Here is an 18,667-nt window from a genome sequence, read left to right as displayed (position 1 = left end):
CCGCACAGTGTCCACGAGAGAACGGGCAGGCGCCACCCCAGACCGCACAGTGTCCACGAGAGAACGGGCAGGCGCCACCCCAGACCGCACAGTGTCCACGAGAGAACGGGCAGGCGCCACCTCAGACCGCACAGTGTCCACGAGAGAAGGAGACACCGAGAAACACTGTGTGCAAAAATCCAACAACTTAAATGGATCAATTTCTCAAAAACCACGCTCTACCAAAATTCACCCAAGATGCATTAAAGGACCTGAACAGGCCTATAACGATGAAAGAAAATGAAATCATAGTTAAAATCTTCCAAAAAAGAAGCCTCTGGGCCCAGATGGTTTCACTGGTAAGTTCTAGTCAACATTTCAGTAAGTAGGTAATACCAATTATATGCAGAAAGCATGGGAGGGGAAATAATTCTCAACTCACTTTATGATGCCAGCACTACCAATACCCAAACAAGACAAAGAAGCACAACAAAAGGAAACCTTCGACGCAAACACCCTCCGCAAAATGCTGGCAGACCCAATCCAGCACATCTAAAATAAATGACACACCACAAGCAAGTGGGGTATGTCCCAGGAATGCGAGGCTGATTCAATACTAGAAAATCAACCAATGAGATCTACTATATTAGCAGCCTAATGAGGAAAAACCAGTTGATGTAAAAAAGCATCTGCAAATACGTCATCTAGGGGGGCTCAGCTGGATAACCATCCGAATCTTGATTTCGGGTCAGGTCATGATCTCAGGGCTGTGAGACTGAGCCCCACGTTGGGCTCCCTGCTCCTTGGAAGCCTGCTTCTTCCTCTCCCCTATCCCCTCCTCCAGGAAAAAAAAGAAAATATTTCATCCATTCATGCTAAGAACTCAACATATCATAAGTAGAATGGAATCTACAAAAAGTCTACAGCCAATGTTATTTTTTTTTTAAAAGATTTTATTTATTTATTTGACAGACAGAGATCACAGTAGGCAGAGAGGCAGGCAGAGAGAGAGGGGGGGAAGCAGGCTCCCCGCTGAGCAGAGAGCCCGACGCGGGGCTCGATCCCAGGACCCTGAGATCATGACCTGAGCTAAAGGCAGCGGCTTAACCCACTGAGCCACCCAGGCACCCGCCAATGTTATTTTTAATACTGTTCCCACTCAGCATCACACTGGAATCATCAGGGCAATTAAGACAAGAAGAAGAAATTAAAACACACAGATTGAAAAGGAGGAAGTAAAACTACTCCTACTTGGAGAAAACATGACTGTTGATATGAAAAGTCCTAAAAAACCTACAAAAATCCCTTCTAACTCTAAAAAGAGAATTTAACAAGATTGCTAAAGGACATGCAGCCAATATACTAAAGCTGTTTATATTTTCATACCCCAGCAATGAACAGTTCAAAAACAAACCGGAAAGTCCACACCTGCCGTGACTGAAGAAGAAGGAGAGGAGAGGACGGCGGGAGGAGGAGACAAGAGAAGGACCTGGTTCTAAGCCCAGCGGGACACACAGCAAAGCAGACCTAAGTGAGCGCGGAGGCATACCATGTTCATGGATGGGAGACGTGGCATAGGGGAGATGTTAATTCTCCCTAAACTGATGTAAGGTTTAATGCAATTTTATTTTTTTAATTTTTTTTTTTAAGATTTACTTATTTGAGAGAGGAAGAAAGAGATAGAGAAGTGAGCACACACACACACACACAAAGAGAGAGAGAGAGAGACGCAGGTTTCCAAGGAGAAGAGCCCGACACAGGGCTCGATCCCAGGACCCTGAGATCATGACCTGAGCCGAAGGCAGATGCTTAACGACTGAGCCACCCAGGCACGTCGTTAATGCAACCGTAAAAAATATGTATTTATTTGAGAGAGAGAAGGAGAACGTGAATGATGGGAGGGGCAGAGGAAGAAGAGAACCTCAAGCAGACTCCGCGCCGAGCAGGGAGCCTGACGTGGGGCTCGATCCCACAACCCCGATATCATGACCTGAGCTGAAAGCAAGAGTTGGATGTTTTGAGCCAACCAGGCACCCCATATTTAATGCAATTTTGATCAAGATCCCAAGAGGACTTTTCTTTTTATTAAAGATTTTTATTTATCTGTTTCTCCTCTCTGAGAAGAGAGAAGGTCAGAGGGAGAAGCAGGACCCCCACACAGCTGGGAGCCGATGCGGGACTCGATCCCCAGGCAGTCGCTTAACTGACGGAGCCATCCAGGTGCCCCCAAGAGGACTTTTTATAGATAGAAACAAGCTATTTATAAAATTGGTTTGGCAGGTGGGGCTCCTGGGCGGCTCAGGTCATGATCCCAGGGTCCTGGGATCGAGCCCCACGTTTGGCTCCGCTCAGCAGAAGTCTGCGTCTCTCTCTGCCGCTCCCCTTGCTCATGCTTGCTTTCTCTCTCAAATAAGTAAATAAAATCTTTTAAAAATAAGCTGGTATGGCAGACAAAGTAACTAGAGTAGCGAGGACAACTGAATGAGAATAAACTTGGTGGCATAGCACCATCGTTCTGAGACTCACCGTAAAGCCACAGTGGTCAAGACTGGTGTTGGAGAACCAGACACACAGACCGATGGGGAGCATACAACCTGCGTACAGACCCTGCTGAACGTGTGATGCCCGCCACAGGTCCAACACCACAAACACAGACACTTCTACCACCCCTAATTCCTGCCCGATTTGCCAGGGAACCTTGGCTTGAGGCAAAGCAAGTACAAAGTAAGATACACCATCATTTTCTTTATGCACCTCTGCCCCGCAAAGGAAAAATACAAAGCATTTTATTTTTCAGGGAGAGAGAGAAGTCAAGCAGCAATATGAAGGTTGAAAGACATACCCCCCGTCACACGCTGGCTTACGTTCCCGACTCATCGCACAGACCCTGGACTACACAGTCAATCTGATTTCACTCACTGACGCTCATGAGTTTCAGAGACAGGAGAGCAGTGATACCACGAGGGAAGACGACCATCTGAGGGGAACACTGCCAGAAAAACGAGCGACGTGAATCCTGCACAACACAAACATCCGCTCACACTAACCCATCGCCTGGACCAGCAGGTCACAAGCAGAGCCAGAGCCCAGCAGGGGTTCCGACGGACTCAGCATTAACACCCACCTCTGCTGGGAAGAGAGAAGCTCTGGGCACCCCAGCTGTTCCCAAGGACATGTGGGTGAAGGCTGGAGGGGGCAGAGGGCCAGACCCGGGTGCCCGGCAGGCAACACACGCAGCTGCTGTTCTCATAGGGGCCTCTGGTCTTCGGGCATCGCACCTCTGCATGAGCGCCCCCCCCATCATACTCTGACCAGGGGCCGTGCTAGAGAAGCCCCAGGCCTGGAGGAAGCCTTCTCATCTGCAAGCAGCCTGACCGTCGTCTTCTCCATCAGCAGCAGGTTCGGGCAAGGCCCCAGACACCCACCCACGTTCCTGACAAGGGGTCTGCGCCAAGCTTCTGGGGGGCTGTGGCGGGGGACGCACGGGACGGCGGGCAGGGGGCTCTGGACCACGGAGGCCAGCGAGGAGAGGCAGAGGTCTCGGGCCTGTGGGCCTCTCCTTGGCTGTGGGCTCCTGCTGTGTCCTGGTGAGTGGCTGCCCACTCCTCAGGCCTCAGATGTGGGCTGCACCAGGAGGGTCCGGACACCCACGCAGGATAAGCCCACGGCAGGAAGGAGCCTCTCAGGGGTTCCTGGCTGTCGGGAACAGCGAGGCACGGGGTGGCTAAGTGCCCGCAGACGTTCATGGGGTACGTCAGGGCCACTGGCCTTCCTCTTCCTCGTGAAGCTCCCCCGTTGGGGGCAGGGCCACCTCCCACCTGTTTCTTGCTAGAGAGGGGGTCAACCCACCGCCTCCCAAGAGACCAGGGACGCACGGCTGCTGTCGGGCTGCTGTTCGTCCGAGGTGAGGGCCTCTGTGGGTCAGTTTGGTGGCCGGCCCCCGACCGTCACAGGGTCAGCGCCGGGCCCTCAGGCACTCCGCCCCAGCCCTGGCCCTGCTGTGGGTCATGGGCAGCAGCCGGTGGCATGCGGCGGGAGGAGATGCAGCTGGGGAGCCCGGGAGATGCTGGTGGCCGTCGGGAGAAGAAGCAGCTGAGCCGGCTGCTGACCACAGTGACAGCTTGCATACGGATGAACAAGATATTTGATTTTTAAGGGGAAATCGAGGGAAGCGGAGCTCGCTGAGGCTGCCCCGCTCCAGCCTGGACCCCAGCGCGGCGTGTCTGCGGCCTCAGCCACAGCAGATGTTCCTGGGTGACGGCCAGCAGCGACCTTCCGCTGTGCGGCGCTGGTCCGCTGACGCACCCGGTGCTGCCGGCGAGCACTGGGTTCTCTTGAGAGTGAACGAATGGAAGACAAATACATGGATAGAGACGTATTTTAAAGGTGAAGCCGGCGGGCGGCCATGGCTTGCGGAAGACGCACCCCGGCAAACAGGCACGGGGTCCCACGGGCAGCCGTGGGATTCACTGCAGCCCCGCAGGGAGAGGGGACAGAAGCCAGATGAGACCGTGGAGGCAGAGCAGGAGGCCCGTCCAGGTGGGGGGCCCGCGTCTGCAGCACCCCGACTCCTGCCGGACAGAGCTGCGCAGAGCAGGAAGGACGGGGTGCCCTGGGCTGCCACATCGCCAACCAGCCACAGCCGGAGCAACCCCACGGTGGGGACTCAGCTGAGACATGCCAGTTTTACCACACAGGGACCAACAGTGGCAGCCCAGACTATGCCCTATGGGGCCCACAAGTGAGCCACTCTCCTGAGCCGTCCGGCCTTTCCCAGACTCCAGACCCACCCCGCGGCCACGGCCCTGGGAGCCCCAGGCATGTGCTCCTCCCCCTCCTGCTCTGGGGCTGTGGGAGCCAACGTGGATTCTCCCTCCTGTCTGGGAAGCACCGCTTGGCCCAGCTACCCCTCTGCTCCTGTCCTCCCCAACGGCTCCCGTCAGCAGGGCTGAGCCCCCAGAGCCCCCCGGCCACTCCCTCCTGGTTCCTGGTCCTGGGCTCTGGCTAGAGAAGCACCACGGGCTCCCGGGCTGCAGAGGCCTGGGGGAAACCTTGCTCTACACTGCCCCTGGGCCAGGTGGCTCCAGAGGACACCGTGCCTGGCCCAGAAGGAGGACCCCCGCCTGCCGGCTGGCCGAAAACAATGCATGAGAGAACCCGAGTCAAGATGCCTCCGGCAGGCTGGCCCAGGGGTTCTCAGGGAAGGCGTCCTGGGCATTGCTGTGCTTCCTACTTCATCAGCACCCAGTGTGCTCCTGCTCAGGCATCTCTGTCCCTGAGAAGTGTGGACATCACGCCTGTCCCTCAGGCCTTGGGTGGCATTGCCAAGCTCTGGGTCCCCTCACTGAAGAGCAAAGGCATCACCTGAGCCCAGACGGAACCCCCGTGAAGGCCCCGTACCTGACGTCACCTGCTCAACAGACAAGAGGAACTGATGGCGGTGGGTGAGAGACCCCAACCATCCGACACAGGACATCCCGGTCGGTGAGGGACGCCCACGGTGCTGGAGGGGTGGGGCGCACGGATGGCAGGTGGGCCCGGGTGGGGGCACAGGCACGGCCGGCGTGGAGCCTGCCCCACGGCAGGGAGGGGAGCAAGTGCGGGCCTGGAGCCCTGTCACCACCAGGGAGGACCGGCCCTGGGAGCCTGGCGAGGGGCTATGGGCTGTTCCTCCACACGGGGCCCAGGTGAGGGGTCCCGGGCAGGCAGAACACCTTCCTCACGTCACTGCGAACGTTATCACAGGGTCACACCCAAAAGCACCCTGACCCGCCCGTGTGCTCAGCCGCCTCCTCGACCCCGACTTCGGACACAGACACGGAGACCACGGATGGGACCAGTGCCAAATGGGAGAGCCAGGGCCGTGGGGAGAGACGCGGCTCACCTCTCCTAGCAGAGGCCACTCCCACGGGGCGTCCAGCCCAGGCATTAGCTTAGACCGTCTCCTTTTCATCAGGATCCCAGCCCCCCGGCCCCCAAGGTCTTCTGTGATTGTTATTCACTTGCGATCAGCCGACTGTAGCTACGGGCGCTCTGCGAAAGACAGGGACACCCCTTCTCCTGCTTCACCCTTGTGAACTCAGAGGAGCAGCGAGAGCCCGCGGTCGTTCCAGCGGCCGGCGCGACCTTCACGTTCAGGGCTCTGGGAGTCGTCCACGCCGGCCTCGTGAGGCTCCCGGAGCTGGCACAGCCACCCCAGCTTCATTGAGTGGAGACAGGGCCCCGCCAGCACGGTACTTTGAACCAGATGGCGCCTACAACCACCTCCGTTTTCACAAGGGCTCTGTGAGGCTGTTTGACCCCACCTCATGGTGTCCCCGGTGGACAGAGCCTGGGGGCAGCGGGGCAGAGCCCTGGAGGTCGGGCCCAGCACCGTCCACACGGCCACAGTGCCTGGAAACACCAGCAGCTCTGCTGTCCGGAAGGAGTCATCCCCGTGAGAGGGGCTTCAAACCGGAAGCAGTGACCCTCACCCTCTGGGGCTGGGTGGCCACGGCCACAAGACGCCCGCATGCTGCCCACCTGCGTCTCCCTTTCGTTTCCTTCTGCGTGGAGCACGTAGGGGCAGCCTTCCTTCTTCGGGTTTTCTGAGACTATGCGCACCTCCACGGCTGGCAGCGGGGTCCCCACGGAGCCTGCGGGAGAGAGGAGAGGGCTGCACAGAACGCCGTAGACGCCAGAGCCAAGGGGACAGGGCTCAGCTCCATGTACGCAGGTGGCCACCCGGCTGCACGGCTGCCAGCGCTCACAGCCCGTGAGGCCCGGCTCTGGACACTCCGCCAGCTTGGGGAGGCTCCCGGCACCTGGGCTGGAGGCTGGGGCTGCTGCTTCCCCACGAGTGGCCGGCTGGGCAGTAAGGGCCCGGGGGCATGGAGGACTCCCGCACACGGAAGCCCAAGAGGGATGGGGCTGGCCAGTGGAGAAGGCCGCCAGCATGCTGGTTCATTTATTAGGCACCTGCGGTTTGCTCCCGAAGCACCTGGTGGAGCGGTCTGCCGGGCCCTGAGTCCCCATAATCCCCTAACAAAGGACCTACGTGGCAGAGGTCCCAACACCAAAGGTTCCGCCTCTGGGAGGACCCACATGAAGGACTTTAGGCACTTTATCTTAACCCCTGCAATCAGTGAGCGCTTGTCCCGGGACTAATGCCTGGGGCACTGACTCTACCACCTGACACCTGCTCAGGATTCCGGGACCCGGACTCCGGGGCAGCTCAGTCCCACGGCTGCGTGTGCTGGGATGGCACTGACTGTCCCTGTGGCCTGATTTCTGCATCTGAAGTCGGGGCTGGAACCAGAGGGCTCTCAGCTGTCCTATCCCCGGTGGCCTCATACCTCCACTCTGGTCAGAAGCCACATCCTTGCTGGTGGGAGCACAGCAAGCAGCTCCCTCCCAGCCCTGTCTTCTCAGTGTGCTTCCAAAGGATTTGCAAATCCAAGTTAAATATACGTGAGACACAGTGAATCATCACAAAGCCGCAAAGCCACACAACTCATGGCTTTCTGCACATTCATGACACTGGGAACTGCCCCTGCCATCTGGTTCCAGAACGTTCCGTCACCCAGAAGGAAACCCAAGCCCTCAGCAGCTCATCCCTTCCCGCACCCCCCACTCCTGCCTGCGTGGACCTGCCTGGTCTGGACTTTCCCTATGGAGCCTGGGACCAGGCCTCTGCCGGTGCCAGTGCTCACAGCCTGGGGCCACACAGGCACCGGGACATGAGAGACGCCGGCCGGGAAGCGAGGGAGCATCATCCGCAGTGTGCAAAGGAGACACGGGGACCAGACGGGACGTCCTGTGAGCCCAGCCCCTCCAGCCCCACTCGTGGCCTCGCTTGCACTGCCAGCAAAGACCAGACGCTGCTCCACACGCGGTCCAGACATGCGTTTGGGTGACCTCAAGGTCGTTTCCTTTTCTAGATTAAATGAACAGTTCCTTTCCTTGTGGATTCTTTTCAGCAACAAGCTTAACTCCTCCGTTGCACACACTGCTGTCCCCTGGCATCGCGCTCACGCATAAGGGCTGACTGCGGCTCGGGGGTGGGCTAGGGCCCAGGGTCCTCACACGGCTCCCAAGTGCTGTTGTGTTAGGGCCGGAGCTCAGCATGACCTCGGTGTCAGCCCTCAGTGACCACAGTGTGTGGTGGTGACTCATGACGAAAACATGTTAAAGCCACAGAGCAGGTTTGAGGGAGGAGGCCCGTGTGGTATGGGAGCCAGCTAGGAGGGGCTCAGACGGGCCATGTGGACCCCGCCACATGTCCTGACAAGGCCGCAGTTTCCTGCTGCTGCACCGGGACGAGGAGCCGGAGCGCCAAGGGCACATGGAGTGCAGCCGTCGGCTGATTGACCCAGTCATGAGGCCGGGCAGAGGCAGAGCCCCTCGGCCGCCGAGTAGGCAATCAGAACGAGCACTGTCCGCTGCAAGAGAACCTTCCGCAGGAGCCCGGCTTCGCTCAGAAATCAAGGCTGGCTCTTCTTCCCCTGTCCTGCCGAGCTCTGCAGGGGGAGGTACGTGGGCCCTGCTGCCAGCCGGAGAAGGGCAAGGCACCACCTGAACACCGCCTACTTCCGAGCTAGTCACAGCGGACTGGTCATCCCCAGATGACCACTGACCGGAGCGTCCCACGCGCCCTCTCCTGGAACCCCGCAGAGCTGAGCTGCCCACCACCACCTTCTGATGAAGGACCTGACTCAGGAAGAGCAGATGGGAGAGATGCCCAGGAAGGGGGGTCCCCCAGCTCCTGTGCCCCCAGGGCACCCCCCAGCACCTCCTCTGTGCACCAGCATCCTTAGGGTTTCTATGGAGATCCCACAACTCATGAAGCCAGCGGCCACTGACTCAGCCCGCAGCCCCTCTCCCCAGAGGCTCTGCCCCTCCAGTTGGCCCGGTGGTCCCACGTTGTCTCCTTCACACACACTCAGGTGCTGGGGAGGGGCTTCAGTGAACAGTAAGACCCCCTTGTGGCTCCCATCACCTAGAAAATTCCAAGGGTTCCAGGACCTCAGTACCAGCTATGGAGAGAGACCAAATGTCTATTTCTTACCAGAAGAGGGTCCTCTGACCGTCCCCCTGAGCCGAAAGCACCAGCCTCCGCACTCACGGTCCTCCTCCTGCCTTTCCGTCCACTGCCTTCTCCTTCGGACACTTTTTAAAAAGGAAGGAACCCTCTTCCCGGCTTCCTCCTGCTCGGCTCTGGCCCCTTCCCCATCTCAGGAGTGAACGCTGTCATGGCCATTACGACCTGCGAGGGAGGTGCTGACGGAACCCTAGCTGGAGACAGCATCAGACACGACTGACATCTCCAGGCAGAGACAATGGCCACAGTCCCGTAGGCCCGGGGTACTGCCGGGTGAGGGTCCCGCACGGCAGACGCTGCAGTCGGTGCGGGGCAGCCCTGGCTCCAGGCCACGCCCACCCGCCCGAGTGGGCCAGATGGAGCAGAGCCATCAGCAGCAGCAGTCTCCTGCCCCCGTGGGGACAGCACCCCCCTCCTGTCCTGTCCTGCCCCTGCGAGGACAGCGCCCCTTCTGGTGTCCACCTGGGCGGCGGTGTGGGCCACAGTCAGATGTGCGTCTCGTTCTTCTGAATCTCTCCAAACCGCTGTTGGCTCTCCCCAGATAAGCGTAACTGGCCTGCGGCCCTGTCCAGCATCTAGGGAGGGAGGCCGCTCTGCAGCTGGTCCCGAGAGGATCAGAAGGGGCCGCTCGGGTCCTGGAGCCCCTGGCAGCGTGCCACGGAGCCCGCCGCAGGAGCTGTTCGCGCCTCTGATCTCCACCTCCAATTACTGCTGATTAGGCCTGGCCGCACGAGGCCATGAATTATTCATCCCCCTTCGTGGTACCCGCCAGGGACACAGAGAAGATCAGTCAGAAGATCCAACCCAGATCTTGGCACGCGGCAAACGATACTCTTCGTGCAGCAGGTCCCTCTTTCAAGGCTGGCTTTGCCCTATGCGCCCGTCAGCCTTTGAGCACCTTTAATGGACCCGGTGTTCACTGCATGGACCGTGACAGCCACACTCAGAGGCCTTGCAGGCAGCCGGAAGGAGGGGCCGGGCTGGAGTGACCCTGAGCTGGAAGCAGGTGTGGGGCCCAGGGGTGGGGGGCGTGGCCACGTCCCACCCGATACCAAGGAAAGCCCTCAACCAGGTTTCTCCAGAAACGACACCACTTTGTTCTCTAAACTGAATAACCAGCATTGTACTCGACCGCTGGTGGCCTGCTTCACAGACACGGTCACGGGCATCTGATCCCGAGGCAAAAGGAGTGACTGCACCCATGCCTGCACGTACCTCACAGTGTCCTTGAGGCCGGGTCACAGCTGTTGCCACCACCTCAGACCCAAGGATTTCTGCCTAATAAACCTTGGGAATCGGAGCCTTCGTGTTCTACTCTTCCTGGAAAAGGCCCCGTGAGTTGGGGACGCTCGTGGGACCTCTGTCCTGACCTCTGCTTTCCCCTCTCAGCTGGGGGTGCTCCCTCCAGCACCAGGGTGAGCCCCTGCTGGGCCTCCCTTGCACAGTGCTTCCCGTCCTGGCGCCTGGTCTTGTTTGCTCTTCCAATGAACCAGGGGGTTCCCCAGGCCTCTCTGCTCCCTCCCCCCGACACCATGCACTCCCAGCAAAGCAGGTGTCCCGGGGCAACAGTGCGGACGCCCGCTCCACCCCAGGCCAGCCGCACAGCCCCGGCCACTTGTATGGTTGCCTAAAGCCTGTGTCAATGGGATAACGTCACCCGTGCGTCGGGGGCTGCTCTGGACACAGTGTGGCCGCTTTTGGGGAGGCTGAGTACTCACCCACCTTCTGACCAGCAACCCCACCCTGGGTGTTGACCCACGAGAAATAAAAAGGCACGTGTTTGCAGAGGACCTGCACACACGAATGTCTACAACAGCTCTGCTGGTTACTGTCCCCAGACACAAGCCCGTGTCCTTTGGCGGGGGAGCAGGCTAAGAAACAGTGGCCTGTCCATACATGGGATTCTACTCAGTGAGGGAAAGGAACCCACGTCCACATGGGTGAGTCTTGGACACATCCCGGTAAAGGACCCAAAGGCCATGTCCTGTACGAGTCATTGTATGACATTCCAGAAGCAGCCCGACTATAAGAGAGAACAGACGCGTGCTGGCCTGGCCTGGGGCGGAGGAGGTGCTGAGCCGTCACAGCCGACCTCACCTCAAGCCTGGGTCGGCTTTTCAAAACCTGTTTCCAGAACCTCATGGAAACAGACATGGGCAGGGTGAGCGTGACTGAGTGTGCGAGATGCAGGGACGTAATCACGGAGTCAGAGCTATGCTGCTGGGACTTCTCCTGTGCTGTGGGCTCCCAGGGCTGGGGGACACGCCGCGTGGAGACCAGGAGAGCGCCGGGAGCGGAGCGGGGCACATACACACCTCAGGCTGTGGCTCTGTCAGCAGGGTCCCTGCTAAGGAGCCAGGATGTGCAAGTCTGACTTAACGTTAAAGCATCTCAGGGAAGGCTGGACAGTGAGCCCAGGGCACGGAGCCCTGTCTGCTAGCAGATCATAGGGGACCCCCCTCCCCCACAGCCCGGGAGGCACTCTGCTGAGCACATGGTCCTAGTCATTCCTGTTCTTCCCATTTGTCACCCGGGAAGGACACTGGTTTCAAGGACACCTTTCTGTCCTGTCCCTGATGGCCACGTGGGAAAAATGTGAGTGCCCACAGGGGACAGGCCACAGCCGCCCCAAGTAAGTTCCCTGGCCCGGCAAGGCAGCGTCCTCCCCGGCCCGGCCCAGCTGAGGGCGAGGACACAGCCAGGAGGCTGCTTGTACCTGGCACACGCGTGGCGGTCAAGGGGTTGGACAGGGCCATGCCGATCTCCGTCATGCCGTAGCGCTCCAGTAGAGTGTGGCCTGTGATGCCCTGCCACCTCTCCAGCACCGGCAGGGGCAGGGCGGCGGACCCTGAGACCATCAACCTACGAGCACAAGAGAGGCAGCCTCAGCTTCCTGCAGCCAGCCCTGGGCCGGACAGTGCCGCGCTCTCCATGCAACACCAGTGTCCCCAAGCTCATGACGACAACGCCCGCCGGTGGCTAAACCCGAACTCTGTTCTTTTCAGAGTTTGTGGGGGCATCATCGAGCAAAACAGGTCTTCAAAAGAAACAGGTAGGGGCACCTGGGTGGCTCTGTGGGTTAAAGCCTCTGCCTTCGGCTCAGGTCATGATCTCAGGGTCCTGGGATCGAGTCCCGCATCGGGCTCTCTGCTCAGCGGGGAGCCTTCCCCCTTCTCTCTCTGTTTCTCTGCCTACTTGTGATCTCTCTCTGTCAAATAAATAAATAAAATCTTAAAAAAAAAAAAAAAAGGAACAGGTAACTACAATAAAAAATTTTAGGGTCTTTGGAGGCGTTCTTTGCACACGACAAATACGTGGTCTGTAAGTGGCCCTAGACCACAGCTATGATAGTAAGAATTTGGTCTGGGGGGGTAAACTGCTTCCAGGTCTGAGGAGCAGGAGGGGCAGCCATGGAGACCGCCCAGAGCCGAGCACCGAGGCAGTTGGTGAGCTCGCAGCACGACACTGGTCACTCGCACCACACCGAGCGCGGCCCGTTCACGCCAGCCAGGCCGTGGGCTCTGTGTGCCGTGAGAGGCTGTGCTTGCCACGGGACATGTGTCATGGGGCTCTGGTCCCAGCAGAAGTCGCCAGGCCACCTACCTGCGTGTGCACGGTCTCAGGGCTCACACCCGAGCAAGAATCAGGCCAAAGGGCGCTGTGTCTGTGGGCTTGCGAGAGAGCAGAACAAGCCTCATGCCACGGAAGGTCCCGGAAGGTCCAGCACATGTTTGTCAACGGGGCTTCGAGGGGCAGGGTAGGGGTGGGGGCGCTCCATGGGGGAGGGGGGCTCGAGGGCCAGAACGGGGGGCCTGAGACCTCGTCCTTCCAACTGGACCACGAGACAGACAGAGACAGATGCAGAGAGAGACAGAACACGGACAGACGCGCAGGAAACGTAGCTCGCTACAGCTTTAAAGGCTGGAGAATACTGCTTCCTACCACTCGGGCCTGTTTGGCTGAACATACACGATGTCAGCTGCCCTCTATGGCCTTCGGGGCAGGAGAGCGAGCCGCTTCCATTTACCTAATTCTCTGCTCACAAACTGCGCGGACAAAAGCCTGGACGTGAGGCTGGGTGAAATGTCTGTCGTAATAATCCGTCAGCTTGGCGTAGATCGTGGGCACCGCCATGAACACGTTAATCCGGGGGCTCTCACCACCTAAGAGCTTTTCCCACACCTGGAGAGGAAGCAGGAGGGGTACCGGGAGCCATGAGAAAACTCGCACAGGCTCCGACGCGGAGACGCGGCTGGCTCCCGCGCGGCTCCCTGAACACAGACCGCCCTCCTCCTCCGCTTTAAGCCCCGGACGCGGCTCCCACAATGAGGCGTGTCACCTGAGCGACTCTGGTCGTTCTTGTGGGAGTCCCCCGTGCCGGACACTGGCGTCCGGCTGCAGGGTGACCTGTGAGGGGGGACAGTCTGCAGGGAGAGAGTAGGGGCACGGCTCTGGCCTCGGGTCTGCTGCCAGGAGGGGGGACGCACCTCCCCCGCTCCCAGGTGGCACCGGTGAGCCTGCGGGTCGGCCCTGGGCCCGGCCCCAGCCCCAGCAGACGTGCGGAGATGGTGGATGCGTGACCATCCGGTGAGGTGAGGAAAAACCACGTGCATTCTGTGTTTTGTTGGGTGGCAGATGCTCCCTGTGTCCATACAGAGATGCCCCAAGGCCTCCCTGTGGGCAGGTGTTCCCCAGTCTTAGAGAAACTGGCGCGACGTCCCTCTCGGTCTTCACCACATCACTGCCGAGTAAGCCTCCGGCGACCAGACCTCGCTCCAGAGTGTTCGAGGGGCCAATCCCGTGCGCCCTGACCCATAAGAGGAAGGGCTGCGTGGAGGGCGGGCGTATTGGGGGAAATAATACCATTCTTTTAAAGACAACGATCAGCACCGCCACACTGCGAAGCATTTAGGGAAACAGGAAAAAGTGACCCATGATCATGGAGAGAAAGTCAACAGAGGCCGACCCTCAGAAGATCCAATGTTGGAGTTAATCAGACAAGGGATTCGAGGTCATTACAACAGACAGGCCTATGGAATTTTGCAGAAAAGATGAACAAAATGAGGGAAAATCAAGGGTTTCATCAGCGAAGTGGAAATACAAAAGAGAACCATTACAAAACAGGAGACGTGCTTTCTGAAGTCGGAATTCACCGGACAGACTCGGACGCAGACGGGGCAGTACAGAAGGACGGACAGAAATGGTGAGACACAGGCTCATGGAAAAGGTCCACACAGAAGGAGGACAGCACAGGACAGAGCAGAGGGAGGAACGTGCGGGCCACAGAGGAAGCACCACACGGCACAGCTGTGGGCCTGGCAGGGACACCCCGCGTCTGTGGACTCGTGGCCTCGACACAGACCAAACAGTGTGTCTCCCCAGCCTGAGCTGCAGCGTCAACGCGCCCCCCAGATCCCCATGGAACCGTGGCGCAGAAACTGACCGGCTGACCCGGCACTCACACGGGAGGGTAGAGACCCGAGAGAGCCACGAGGAGTGTGAAAGGGGGAATAAGCGTGGAGGACTCGCACCTCAACTCCTGACCTTGCTCCGGATAAAACTGACCACAGCAGCGCGGTGCCGGTGGGAGGCCAGAGCCCCAGATCGACAGACCGACCAGAGCCCAGGATAAGCAACACTTGCACGGCCCGTTGTCTGTTTGTAAAGACTCTGTGTATTTATTTATCTTACAGAGAGTGCGCACGTGTGAGCGAGTGAGCATGGTGGAGGGGCAGCGGGAGAGGGAGAAGTAGACGCCCCGCTGAGCGCTGAGCCTTGTTGGGTGACTCAGCCTCACAACCCTGAGGTCACGACCCGAGCCAAAACCAAGAGTCATGGGGCGCCTGGGTGGCTCATTGGGCTAAAGCCTCTGCCTTCGGCTCAGGTCATGGTCCTGGGATCCTGGGATCAAGCTCCACATCGGGAGCCTGCTTCCCCCCCACCCCCTGCCTGCCTCTGCCTAGTTGGGATCTCTGTCTGTCAAATAAATAAATAAAATCTGAAAACAAAAAACAAAAAACCCCAAGAATCAGGCACTCAGCCAACTGCGCCAGCCAGGCGCCCTGTGGCCGATTGGTTTTTGACAAGAGGGAGAGCCCTCACTTCAGCTGGGGAAAGACTGACCTTTCCAAAAGACAGCACAAGGGGGACTGAGCAGCCACCTGCAGAGGGACGGATTCCAGACCTTTGCCCGACACAAAAATTCACCCAAAGTGAACCAGAGACTTAAATGCATGAGCTCAAACTAGACAACTTCTAGGAAAAAATCTCCATTATTTTGGATGAGCAAAGATTTTTCAGATATCACACCAAAAACATGATCTATGAAATTAACTGATACAATGGATTTCATCCAAACTAAAATCACATGTTTCAGAAGACACCATTAAGAAAATGAAGAGACAAACCAGACTGGGAGAAAACACCTGTAAACATCCGTCTGACGAAAGACGGACGTGTGGAGCGTACACAGAAGGCCGACGATTCAATGAGATCAACAACCCGACACAAACATGGGCCAAGGTCTGAAGATCTCACCAGGAAGATACAGAAATGCAACAGAGACCATGAAAAAACGCTCAGCATCACTGCTCATTAAGGACATGCAAATCGAGGGGTGCCTGGGCGGCACAGTCAGTTAAGTGTCCAATTCTTGGATTTGGCTCCGGTCATGATCCCAGGGTTCTGAGATCAGGCCCCATGTCGGGCTCTGCACTCAGTACAGACTCTGCTTCAGATTCCCACTGCCTCTGCCCCTCCCTGCCCACATACTCTCTCTCAAATAAATAATCTTTAAAAAAGAAAAAGAAATGCAAATTGAAAGCACAGCAGATCTCACCTCCTGTCAGCTAGAACTGGAACAATTACTTACCACAACAATAAGGACTGGCCTGACGCGGAGAGACTAGGGTCCTTGCAAACGGCTGGTGAGAATGTAAACAATAGCCCATGTGGAAAATAGTTTGGAAGTTTCTTAAAATACGAAACATAAACTTGCCCTATAATCTGACAATTCCATTACTGCATATCTCTGTAAGGTAAATGAAAACATGTCCACACAAGGGCCTGTGTGCAAATTTTCACGGCAGCATTATTCTTAAAAGACCCAAACTGGAAGCAACCCACAGTCCACGAGACAGTTGCTGGGCAAACAGAGCACACGTACCCACAAAACAGGGTGCTCTTCAGGAACAAAAAGGCAACCGCTGCCCCGTATCCTACAACGTGGGTGAAACTCTGAGGTGTTTTGCAGAAAGAAGGAAGCCAGACATAAAACACTGCAAGCTGTAGGACTCAGTACACACACATTGTCCAGGAAAGGGACTGTGCAGAGACACAGGCTGATGGCGGTCACCAAGGGTGGCGTGGGAGCAGGGAGTGAGACAATGGCTCTAGACAACTCTAGATTTATGAAGAATCACTGAATCATTTGCAACAGTGACTTCCAGGGTGTGTGAATCACACCTAGACAGAGCTGCAAGAAAGACATGACACTGGAGGGGAACACGCTGGGAGACTGGGGAGCCCAGCCAACGAGGACACAGCTGAGGAGCACATGGGAAGCGCCGCGGGAAAGGCCTGGCAATCGGTGTCGGCGCTACAGGCTCCTGACTGCTTAAAGCAACAACAGTGACGACGTGTTATGAAGATAAAGGACGGAGTAACGGACAGACGTCAAACACACAGGAAGCACAGGTGCATTAGGGAAAAGCCTCTGACATGGCGATGGCCAAGAGATAAGAAGGGCAACATAGACCACCCGCTCGGAGCTACAATGAGACATCACCACAGACCCCAGAGGCACTAAATGCACAAGGAGAGAACTTACAGTGAATTTCACAATTGTGATGAGATGGACAATTTCCTTTAAAAAGCAAAACTTACCGAGACAGACACAAGAAACAAAATATAAACATTAGAAGTCTTGTATCTGTTAAAGGAATCGAACCCTTAACTAAAAGCCTTCCTGGAGAGGTCTGGCCTGGACGGCTTCCACGGTGAGCTCGAGCAGACACTCAAGGGAAGAAGAGCTTCAGCCTCACACAAACTGGCCCAGGAAGAAGCCCTTCCCAAGGGAGCACTGTGCCGACATGGAAGCCCAGCGAGAAGGTCCCGAGAGAGCTGCAGACCACGCCCCTCACAAACACTTGTGCAGAAGCCTGAGCAAAATGACAGCAAATGAAATGCAGCAATACAGAAAACGACAGTACATCCCAACCGAGGGCGTCTGCTGCCAGGCTGCCAGGCGAGGAAGCTGGAAACACGGAAGGAGTGTGTGAGCAGACCACAGTGATGGAGGAAACACACAACAAACGAAGGGGCAGATGCCACGTGATCATCACAGCAGACAGAGCCATCTAACACTCTATCCTGGAAGGTAAAAGCTCTCGGCAGACAAGGAGGCGCCAGGTAGGTCCTCCAGCTAACAGGCGGCATCTACAAAACCAACAGCTAGCGTCACACTTAGCCGTGAAATGTTAATGCCTTCCCCAAGACTCTGAGTAAGTCAATGATGGCCACACATTACTGCTTCCAAATCAGTGCTTCAAAAGTAAAAATTCTCTGTATCACAAGACACTGTTAAAAAAGACACTGGTTTGCGAAACAAAAACCAGACTGGAGATTCACAATATATCATTCTGACAAAGGCCTTCTATCCAGAAGATATAAAGAACACCTACAGATCAGTAACAAAGACATGGCTCACTTTGAAAAGATCTCTGAATGACCAACAAGCACACAGAAAGGTGCTCACGAGAAACGCAGATTTTATAACAAGAGTGAGGGCACCGCACACCCAGGAGGGCGGCTGAAATGTAACAAGTCCGAGCATCTGAGCGCTGGCAGGGTGGAGCCCTGTGGCCCTTGTCCCCATGGACAGAAGCACAGAACAGAAACGAGAGTCGACAGTTTCTCAAGTTAACCGCACAGGACTCGCCAACCCAGTAATCCTACTCCTGGTACCTACCCCAGAGAAATGAACATACACATCTCCAAAGAGACTTCCACAGAATGCTCCTGGCAGCTTTTCTCTGAAAGCCAAAACAGAGACCATCCCAAATGTCCAGCCACAGGATAGCGATGCCAGCTGTGGGACTGCGATCACGAGAAGGAATCGGCTGTTGCCGTGTGGACGCGGATCAATCTCAAAGGTATTACGGGGACGCACGAGACGCAGGAGCACAGTTGCCGTGGGCCCATCCCACGCAAGCTTCAGAAACAGATCGGCTGCTCTTAGCAACGAGGTGGCGGTCTTTGGTGGGGCGGCTGGAAGGCGGCACCACAGACCTCCCGGCGGGCCGGGAACATCTCATGTCCAAGCTGGTGTGCCCCACACACTCACCATGACACGGTGAACCACACACTGAGATCTGTGAGTCACACTGCATGCATACCACACCTCAACAAAAGGAAGCGAAAACACACCTGCGGATGTGATGAGAACACGGAGCAACACAGAGCAACACGGTGCCACACGGAGCCACACGGAGCCACACGGAGCCAGCCCCACCCTCACTGTCTTGGAGGAGTCTGTCGGTCAGGCCAGATAGTGTCTGGCACCAGCAGGCACAGACCCAAGAGAAGCGCCCCCAGAGAGATCCCGATGAG

The 18,667-nt window shown here is 57.2% G+C and overlaps 1 protein-coding gene across 9 annotated transcripts in view; it reads right to left on the bottom strand.

The window, feature by feature from the left end:
• Positions 1-18,667, bottom strand: part of ACSF3 (acyl-CoA synthetase family member 3) — a 49,039-nt gene that overhangs the window by 16,637 nt on the left and 13,735 nt on the right. For 6 of the 9 annotated variants that reach the window (XM_059382854.1, XM_059382855.1, XM_059382856.1 and 3 more), the window contains exons 4-6: positions 13,086-13,240; positions 11,775-11,920; positions 6,502-6,614 (exon numbers count right to left, since the gene is read on the bottom strand). The exons of 1 other annotated variant lie outside the window; for it this stretch is intronic. In XM_059382854.1, coding sequence (XP_059238837.1) covers positions 6,502-6,614; positions 11,775-11,920; positions 13,086-13,240 — 414 coding nt within the window. The remainder of the gene's footprint in view (positions 1-6,501; positions 6,615-11,774; positions 11,921-13,085; positions 13,241-18,667) is intronic. 2 more of the 9 variants (XM_059382860.1, XM_059382859.1) reach the window with 2 other exon arrangements.

This window comes from Mustela nigripes, chromosome 17 (genome assembly GCF_022355385.1).
Source record: "Mustela nigripes isolate SB6536 chromosome 17, MUSNIG.SB6536, whole genome shotgun sequence".
Classification (NCBI taxonomy): domain Eukaryota; kingdom Metazoa; phylum Chordata; class Mammalia; order Carnivora; family Mustelidae; genus Mustela; species Mustela nigripes.
The sequence above is the reverse complement of the archived record's forward strand: the minus strand, read 5'-3'. Positions and strand labels throughout refer to the sequence as shown.